The sequence below is a fragment of the Pseudophryne corroboree genome, chromosome 8 (assembly GCF_028390025.1).
Source record: "Pseudophryne corroboree isolate aPseCor3 chromosome 8, aPseCor3.hap2, whole genome shotgun sequence".
In the NCBI taxonomy this organism is placed as follows: domain Eukaryota; kingdom Metazoa; phylum Chordata; class Amphibia; order Anura; family Myobatrachidae; genus Pseudophryne; species Pseudophryne corroboree.
The window spans coordinates 451,177,475-451,187,834 of NC_086451.1; the positions used below are offsets into that span (position 1 = coordinate 451,177,475).

At 48.6% G+C, this 10,360-nt stretch overlaps 1 protein-coding gene across 5 annotated transcripts in view; it reads right to left on the bottom strand.

Moving 5' to 3' along the window:
• The window catches only part of PFDN6 (prefoldin subunit 6), a 47,938-nt gene extending 37,602 nt beyond the window's left edge, over positions 1–10,336 (bottom strand). The window contains exons 1-3 of one of the 5 annotated variants that reach the window (XM_063938254.1): positions 10,209–10,336; positions 9,161–9,224; positions 2,438–2,508 (exon numbers count right to left, since the gene is read on the bottom strand). In XM_063938254.1, coding sequence (XP_063794324.1) covers positions 2,438–2,508; positions 9,161–9,224; positions 10,209–10,298 — 225 coding nt within the window. In that variant the 5' untranslated portion in view covers positions 10,299–10,336. The other 4 variants (XM_063938257.1, XM_063938256.1, XM_063938255.1 and 1 more) reach the window with 4 other exon arrangements.
• Positions 10,337–10,360: the final 24 nt, after the last annotated feature.

Genomic DNA, 10,360 nt, shown 5'->3' on the forward strand with positions numbered 1-10,360 from the left:
GCTCCGCCCCCCAGGTGCTTTTGCTTTTAACGCTGTCTTGGCTGGTTCTTCCAGAGAAAGCACAGCCTTTACTGCATTAATGAGTTCAGCTACATCATCTGAACTAAAGCTCTGCGACTGATCATCATACGGAGTTGAATCTATTGTTTCCGCATCATCATCCGATGTATCCTCTTGTGTAGTCTGCCATACAGACGTATCTGTCTTAGTCTTACCTACCCCTTGGTTGCTTGTAGAGGCTACTGGAACCAAACCATAGGAAGGGAGCTGCATGTATGGGTTCATAGTGTAACCTAACCCCTGAGGTGGTGCTACTGGAGCTAACCTGTCCGCTATTGAAGACAGAGTCTTTGCGAACATATTCCATGGTGGCTCTACTGGAGGTTGAACTAACTCCTGTTTTTTACTTCGCTGAAAAGCGAAACAGTTTGCACACAAACCCTCATAAGTGACCAATTGAATCATATCAATTACCCCTGACTTACAAGATAAGCATGTTAGGGCTGTAGGAGTGCTTGACAAATTCTCCTCATCACTTTTGCCGCTCACAGACATTTTTTCTGATATTGACTACACAATTTTGTGACTGAACCACACCCTATAATCAGTATATAGAGGTGAAATCAATCTGACCACAGTGCACCTGATTTGAGGGTCAGAACAGGACTGACATTACACAGAAAAGTCAGCACACATACTAGCAGTCAGTCACATGTTAAAGCATTAGACATTGTCATATGAGAATACAACCTCCATAATAACTTATACATAAGTAGGAAATTTGTACTTCTGTTTAACTGGTTCTTTTTCAACATAACATGCAGAAAACACAGTAATATACAGGTCTCATATGCAATAGGTACTAAAAATTAACAGTGCACACTAAGAAGTAGAAGGAATTTTTAGTACTGTATACCCTGCCTCCAGGGAGCGGGATACAGGGAGACTCACCACACTTCCATATCCAAGCAAAGACGCTCGAAAGACGCTGAGTGGATTCAGACGCTACTGGTGTACACTGCCGCTCTTGGTAACTGATAACGGACACGGACGCTCACCAACGGACACTGAGCGACTCCACGTGCATGCAGACACTAAAGGCCTGCGACTCGGTCTGGGCGGGTTTATATCCAGTGTACACAACCGCAGCGTCTAAGCTGCGACCGAGTACCCTCGTGGTAGCGTCTGAGCCGGAAGTGAGGTCATTCAGTTCATGAAACGAGAGACCCGCGGGAACTGGCCATGAACTCGGAGGAGGGACGGCCAGGAGAGCGTCTGAAACCCCCTGTTGACTTAAACTCCCAGGATCGCGGCCTCACCTAGTCCTGGCGCCTATGATCCCCGGAGCGTAGCGCTGCCACACTCGAGATGTTCGGCGCATCAACACGCTGTTTGTAGTCTCCACCAAATCAGCGTAGCTGTGTCCTGACCCCTCTAGTAAGAGGAAGTCCATATACTCACTGTCTCCCCATGCTCCGGCCACAGCCTGGTAACGTCTGCTGGACCTGCTAGAACATCCGACATAGACGCCCGTCGAGACAGCACTGTACCGCGAAGGTAAGCGTTGTTGCGACCCGGTGGGGAGTTGTTGGAGCGACTCTTTCTAATACACGTTTAAGACGCTGTTAAGAGAAGTCGCTCAAACAAAAACAGTAAGTCTATAAAAATAAAGTAATGAAAACTTGAGGCTGCTTTCACAGCAGCCCTGTGACCATGCGGCTTCCTGCCGCACCAAGCAAAAAACTGATCTGACTGAGTCAGTGGGCGGGACTATATAGTGGAGGCCCCAATACATCCTGGGAGGCCAGAAAGCTCGTGACCGTGTTGGTGCCATTTTCGCTGTCGCTCGACAATATCCCAATGTTATCCTGTGGATAATCCTGTGGACCCAGCCAGAGAAATAGAAATATATATATATATATATATATATATATATATATATATATATACACACACACATACATACTGTACATGTGTTATATTGTATACATACCCTTTTAATATCAAACATATACATCTCTGAGAGTTGGACCTCAGCCGACAATGTGTGCGATTGCTTGTTTTCTCTTAAGGGATGTAGTGTTTGCGACGTACAGCGAACTTTTATCGTATATGGTAATAAGATGCGCCGTGTGTCTGCAGCATATATTAACGCTGATATTTGACATGTTTATTTAGAAATAATCTGAAAATGTACACGTCCAAATATAGTGGAAGCTGTTACAGCTGCAAAAGTGGGACCAACTCCATATTAAGGTATATGTATTTGAATACAATGTCATTACAGTCCCTGCTGGTGTAATAGTCAGGCGTCCGAATACTTTTGTCCATATACTGTATTTACTAATATGTGATCAGGGCTGTTTTGCATGTGATATTAATGCAGATTTAAATTCTGTGGGCAAACACACTGTAGTAACTACAGTCACAGACTCACCTCTTTCACAATGTTGTTCTCTGTGAGCTGAGCTTCTAGCTTCTGTCTGGCAGACATACTGTTGCTGATATCTGTGGAAGAAAGATGTTCATAGTTAAACGGAGCCGGCAGGAGACCCGGAGGTGTGGACTAAGACAGTGGCCAGAAAATAGGTGGTGAGACCCAAGAGTATCACTGATAACCACCTAGTTATACTGCCCATTTATTATGGGAAATGAGAATTACATTCCCCTCTATTGCCTGGTTACAGAAACCAAATAAAGTTTTTCCTATATAAAAGGAATGGTCTGTATGAAGGTTTCATTGATGCCTCGCAGTGCTGGGGTATTTACACCAACACAAATTTAGACTAAAGGTCCATACACACTTGGCGTTATTGTCCAGCGTGTATGAACAGCGATGATCGCTGACATCGCTGGGCTGAAAAGCGCTCAGTGCATATACACTGAGCTATTTCCCCCCCTCCCCAGCGATGTCAGCAGCTTTCCATAGCAGGATGCTATGGAAAGCCGCTCACCCTGCCGTTCATCTACCGGTAATACCAGCAGATGAACGGCGGATGCCAGCGATGAAGCGGGAGCGCGCATCAGCGTTCACCACTTGTGCATACACACTGGGCGGCTTTGAGCTGAAAGCAGCGCAACACACCAATAGTGACCTGCTTTCAGCTCAAAATCGCCCAGTGTGTATGGGTCTTAAGCAAACACACCAGACAGAGATCTCAGTGGATCCGCCATCGTGCTGACAGATCCAGGTAAGTATACACACTTACCGATCAGCCGCTCGATTTGTCGATCCTCCCGCCCAGCTGTGATGTCGGCCCCTGTAGCAAATGTACACAGCCAGATGTGCTGATATATCGGCTTTACTGCACATCAGACGCGATATGTCTGTGAAGTCGTCATCCACAGACATATTGGGGTACAAACCCACCAACAGGCTTGTGATATATAGTCCGTTTGCTCAAAAGGCCGATATATTGCCTAGTGTGTACCCAGCATTAGCTCCTTTGGTGCAGGGACTAAAGTGGATAAAACAGTCTTTTTAGACAGTGTTTTTCAGACAATATCAGCCCCGCACACATATACATTTATATTAGGCTAAACAGAATAAATAAGAATTTACTTACTGATAAATCTATTTCTCGTAGTCCGTAGTGGATGCTGGGACTCCGTCAGGACCATGGGGAATAGCGGCTCCGCAGGAGACAGGGCACAAAATTTAAAAGTTTGACCACTAGGTGGTGTGTACTGGCTCCTCCCCCTATGACCCTCCTCCAAGCCTCAGTTAGGATACTGTGCCCGGACGAGCGTACACAATAAGGAAGGATTTTGAATCCCGGGTAAGACTCATACCAGCCACACCAATCACACCGTACAACTTGTGATCTGAACCCAGTTAACAGTATGACAAACGTAGGAGCCTCTGAACAGACGGCTCACAACAATAACAACCCGATTTTTTTGTAACAATAACTATGTACAAGTATTGCAGACAATCCGCACTTGGGATGGGCGCCCAGCATCCACTACGGACTACGAGAAATAGATTTATCGGTAAGTAAAATCTTATTTTCTCCGACGTCCTAGTGGATGCTGGGACTCCGTCAGGACCATGGGGATTATACCAAAGCTCCCAAACGGGCGGGAGAGTGCGGATGACTCTGCAGCACCGAATGAGAGAACTCCAGGTCCTCCTTTAGCCAGGGTATCAAATTTGTAGAATTTTACAAACGTGTTCTCCCCTGACCACGTAGCTGCTCGGCAGAGTTGTAATGCCGAGACCCCTCGGGCAGCCGCCCAAGATGAGCCCACCTTCCTTGTGGAATGGGCCTTGACAGATTTAGGCTGTGGCAGGCCTGCCACAGAATGTGCAAGTTGAATTGTGCTACAAATCCAACGAGCAATCGTCTGCTTAGAAGCAGGAGCACCCAGCTTGTTGGGTGCATACAGTATAAACAGCGAGTCAGATTTTCTGACTCCAGCCGTCCTTGAAATATATATTTTCAATGCTCTGACAACGTCCAGCAACTTGGAATCCTCCAAATCGCTAGTAGCCGCAGGCACCACAATAGGCTGGTTCAGGTGAAACGCTGAAACCACCTTAGGCAGAAAGTGAGGACGCGTCCGCAGTTCTGCCCTGTCCGAATGGAAAATCAGATATGGGCTTTTATACGATAAAGCCGCCAATTCTGACACTCTCCTGGCTGAAGCCAGGGCCAGTAGCATGGTTACTTTCCATGTAAGATATTTCAAATCCACCGATTTGAGTGGCTCAAACCAATGGGATTTGAGAAAATCCAAAACTACATTAAGATCCCACGGTGCCACTGGGGGCACAACCGGGGGCTGTATATGTAGTACTCCTTTTACAAAAGTCTGGACTTCAGGAACTGAAGCCAATTCTTTCTGGAAGAAAATCGACAGGGCCGAAATTTGAACCTTAATGGACCCTAATTTGAGGCCCATAGATAATCCTGTTTGCAGGAAATGTAGGAATCGACCCAGTTGAAATTCCTCCGTCGGGGCCTTCCTGGCCTCACACCACGCAACATATTTTCTCCAAATGCGGTGATAATGTTGTGCAGTCACCTCCTTCCTGGCTTTTACCAGGGTAGGGATGACCTCTTCCGGAATGCCTTTTTCCCTTAGGATTCGGCGTTCAACCGCCATGCCGTCAAACGCAGCCGCGGTAAGTCTTGGAATAGACACGGTCCCTGCTGAAGCAGGTCCCGTCTTAGAGGTAGAGGCCACGGATCTTCCGTGAGCATCTCCTGAAGTTCCGGGTACCAAGTTCTTCTTGGCCAATCCGGAGCCACGAGTATCGTTCTTACTCCCCTTTGCCGTATAATTCTCAGTACTTTTGGTATGAGAGGCAGAGAAGGAAACACATACACTGACTGGTACACCCATGGTGTTACCAGAGCGTCTACAGCTATTGCCTGAGGGTCTCTTGACCTGGCGCAATACCTGTCCAGTTTTTTGTTGAGGCGGGACGCCATCATGTCCACCATTGGTCTTTCCCAATGGACCACAATCATGTGGAAGACTTCTGGATGAAGTCCCCACTCTCCCGGGTGCAGATCGTGTCTGCTGAGGAAGTCTGCTTCCCAGTTGTCCACTCCCGGGATGAACACAGCTGACAGTGCTAACACATGATTTTCTGCCCAGCGGAGAATCCTTGCAGCTTCTGCCATTGCCCTCCTGATTCTTGTGCCGCCCTGTCTGTTTACGTGGGCGACTGCCGTGATGTTGTCCGACTGAATCAACACCGGCTGACCCTGAAGCAGAGGTTTTGCCAGGCTTAGAGCATTGTAGATTGCTCTTAGCTCCAGTATATTTATGTGAAGAGACGTCTCCAGGCTTGACCACACGCCCTGGAAGTTTCTTCCCTGTGTGACCGCTCCCCAGCCTCTCAGGCTGGCATCCGTGGTCACTAGGACCCAGTTCTGTATGCCGAATCTTCGTGCATGGAATCTGCCGAATGGAATCGCTTCGTAAGAAGCTACCATTTTTCCCAGGACTCTTGTGCATTGATGCACAGATACTTTTCCTGGTTTTAGGAGGTTCCTGACTAGATCGGATAACTCCCTGGCTTTCTCCTCCGGAAGAAATACCTTTTTCTGAACAGTGTCCAGAATCATCCCTAGGAACAACAGACGTGTCGTCGGGATCAGTTGGGATTTTGGAAAATTCAGAATCCACCCGTGTTGTTGGAGCACTACTTGGGTTAATGCTACTCCGACCTCCAGCTGTTCTCTGGATCTTGCCCTTATCAGGAGATCGTCCAAGTAAGGGATAATTAAGACGCCTTCTCTTCGAAGAAGGATCATCATTTCGGCCATTACCTTGGTAAAGACCCGGGGTGCCGGTGACAATCCAAACGGCAGCGTCTGAAACTGATAATGACAGTTTTGGACCACGAACCTGAGGTACCCTTGGTGTGAAGGACAAATTGGAACATGAAGGTAAGCATCCTTGATGTCCAAGGACACCATAAAATCCCCTTCTTCCAGATTCGCTATCACTGCTCTGAGTGACTCCATCTTGAACTTGAATTTCTGTATGTACAGGTTCAGAGATTTTAGATTTAGAATCGGTCTTACCGAGCCGTCCGGCTTCGGTACCACAAATAGCGTGGAGTAATACCCCTGTCCCTGTTGTAGGAGGGGTACCTTGACTATCACCTGCTGAGAATACAGCTTGTGAATGGCCTCCAATACCGTCGCCCTGTCGGAGGGAGACGTTGGCAAAGCAGACTTTAGGAAACGGCGAGGAGGGGACTTCTCGAATTCCAACCTGTAACCCTGAGATACTACCTGCAGGATCCAGGGGTCCACCTGCGAGTGAGCCCACTGTGCGCTGAAATGTTTGAGGCGACCCCCCACCGCCCCTGAGTCTGCTTGTAAGGTCCCAGCGTCATGCTGACGCCTTTGTAGAAGCCGGGGAGGGCTTCTGCTCCTGGGAAGGAGCTGCTTGTTGCAGTCTCTTACCCTTTCCTTTGCCTCGGGGCAAATAGGAATGTCCTTTTGCTCGTTTGTTCTTATAGGAACGAAAGGACTGCGGCTGAAAAGCCTGCGGCTTTTTCTGCTGGGAGGTGACCTGGGGTAAAAAGGTGGATTTTCCGGCCGTTGCCGTGGCCACCAGATCCGATAGACCGACCCCAAATAATTCCTCCCCCTTATACGGCAATACTTCCATATGTCGTTTGGAATCCGCATCACCTGACCACTGGCGCGTCCATAAACTTCTTCTGGCAGATATGGACATCGCACTTACTCTTGATGCCAGAGTGCAAATATCTCTCTGTGCATCTCGCATATAAAGAAATGCATCCTTTAACTGCTCTATAGTCAGTAAAATACTGTCCCTATCCAGGGTATCAATATTTTCAGACAGTGACTCCGACCAAGCCACGCCAGCACTGCACATCCAGGCTGAGGCGATTGCTGGTCTCAGTATAACACCCGTATGTGTGTATATACTTTTTAATGTATTCTCCAGCCTCCTATCAGCTGGATCTTTGAGGGCGGCCGTATCAGGAGACGGTAACGCCACTTGCTTTGATAAGCGTGTGAGCGCCTTATCCACCCTAGGAGGTGTTTCCCAGCGCGCCCTAACCTCTGGCGGGAAAGGGTATAATGCCAATAACTTCTTTGAAATTAGCAGTTTTCTATCTGGGGTAACCCACGCTTCATCACACACTTCATTCAGTTCCTCTGATTCAGGAAAAACTATCGGTAGTTTTTTCACACCCCACATAATACCCCTTTTTGTGGTACTTGCAGTATCAGAGATATGCAAAGCCTCCTTCATTGCCGTGATCATATAACGTGTGGCCCTACTGGAAAATACGTTTGTTTCTTCACCGTCGACACTGGATTCAGTGTCTGGGTCTGTGTCGACCGACTGAGGTAAAGGGCGTTTTACAGCCCCTGACGGTGTCTGAGACGCCTGGACAGGTACTAACTGGTTTGCCGGCTGTCTCATGTCGTCAACCGACTTTTGTAGCGTGCTGACACTATCCCGTAATTCCATAAACAAAGCCATCCATTCTGGTGTAGACTCCCTAGGGGGTGACATCACCATTACAGGCAATTGCTCCGCCTCCACGCCAACATCGTCCTCATACATGTCGACACACACGTACCGACACACAGCAGACACACAGGGAATGCTCTGATAGAAGACAGGACCCCACTAGCCCTTTGGGGAGACAGAGGGAGAGTTTGCCAGCACACACCCAAGCGCTATAAATATATATAGGGACAACCTTAATAAGTGTGTTCCCTTTATAGCAGCTCAAATATTATAAATATCGCCAATAAGTGCCCCCCCTCTCTGTTTTTACCCTGTTTCTGTAGTGCAGTGCAGGGGAGAGTCCTGGGAGCCTTCCTCGCAGCGGAGCTGGGCAGGAAAATGGCGCTGTGTGCCGAGGAGAATAGGCCCCGCCCCCTTTTCGCCGGGCTTCTTCTCCCGGTTTTATTGGAACCTGGCAGGGGTTAAATACATCCATATAGCCCCAGGGGCTATATGTGATATATTTTAGCCAGAATAGGTATATTACATTGCTGCCCAGGGCGCCCCCCCCCAGCACCCTGCACCCTCAGTGACCGCTGGTGTGAAGTGTGCGGAGAGCAATGGCGCACAGCTGCAGTGCTGTGCGCTACCTCATGAAGACTGAGACGTCTTCTGCCGCCGGTTTCTGGACCTCTTCTCTATTCGGCATCTGCAAGGGGGTCGGCGGCGCGGCTCCGGTGACCCATCCAGGCTGTACCTGTGATCGTCCCTCTGGAGCTAGTGTCCAGTAGCCTAAGAAGCAAATCCATCCTGCACGCAGGTGAGTTCACTTCTTCTCCCCTAAGTCCCTCGTTGCAGTGAGCCTGTTGCCAGCAGGACTCACTGAAAATAAAAAACCTAACAAACTTTTTCTAAGCAGCTCTTTAGGAGAGCCACCTAGATTGCACCCTTCTCGGCCGGGCACAAAAACCTAACTGAGGCTTGGAGGAGGGTCATGGGGGGAGGAGCCAGTGCACACCACCTAGTGGTCAAACTTTTAAATTTTGTGCCCTGTCTCCTGCGGAGCCGCTATTCCCCATGGTCCTGACGGAGTCCCAGCATCCACTAGGACGTCAGAGAAATAAAGGTAATAGTTACGTGTACATTTATATGATAAGATACCTTATCGCCATTGTTAACGTCTGTGTATACTCCGGTATCTTACCTTTCTGGACTTGCTGGTATTTGGTGACCTCAGCCTGCAGCTTCTCCTGCAATTGTGCTGCCATCTATACATATCAAACATAAAAACACTAATATGAGTTTATATTATGAACACTGACAGATGCTATGCTAACACCACTTACGTAGCTCAGGACTACAGTAAGTTGCACAATACACAAAGGGGTAAATGCAGCCAGATCTGCGTTCATCTCTGCACATGCTGGGGGCTGCAATTAGATTGTGGCAGTATTGGATCTAAGGTTAACCCCTGGCAGCGCATTTAATGTCACCGATGGGACTGAACTGAGATCTGGTGACTGGGAGAAACTGCAGGCATAATGTATCCATGCACTGATGCGGTTTTATTACATCCTGGTCTACTCATCAGGGAATAACTGGAACCTGGACTCATCAGACCAAGCCATGTTTTCTCAGTTCTCTGGTGTTAGTGATCCCCTGGCCATTAGCCATCTGCTGTAAAAGGTGTTGTCCTCGCTGGAAGCCCCCTCCAAATATAACTGCGCCATGCTGGTAAGTAATTATCCCTCTGTCGCCTGATAACAGGTCTGACTGGCTCTTGCTCGCTGCTCTATCACCGCACAGAACAGCTTAATGCAGGGGTTCCCAAACGCGGTACTCAAGGCACCCCAACAGACCAGGATTTAAGGATACCCTTGCTCAGGCACAGGTGGCTTAGTAACTCAGTTTGATTTTACCGAGATTAGGCCAGCACTGGCTACACAGGGAAGGGGTGTTATACGAGGCAGTGAGGGGTCAGTAGCGCGTGAGGGGTCAGTAACAGGCAGCCACAGGATTTTATATATATATATATATATCTATATCTATCACACACACACAGTATACAAAATATATATATATATACACACACACACACACAGCTCTTGTGGAACTACAAGTACCAGCATGCCACCCAAGCCTCCGTACGGTTTCACAACAGCCACAGGTTGCCGCCTGTGGGGTATGCTGCGACCTGTAGTCCCCCCAGCAGCCGGCGGTGGGTATTAACCCCCTCACTGCACCCTCGTTACCGTCTCTCTGTCACAGGAAACGTGCACACCGCAGTCCGTACAGCTCTCACCCGGAAGCGAAACCCCTCTTCCGCCCTCAGCCGTTACCATGGAGACAAGCCTGACGACCCCGCCCAGCCCGTCGCGATGGAGACAGGGATCCCGTCCCCACC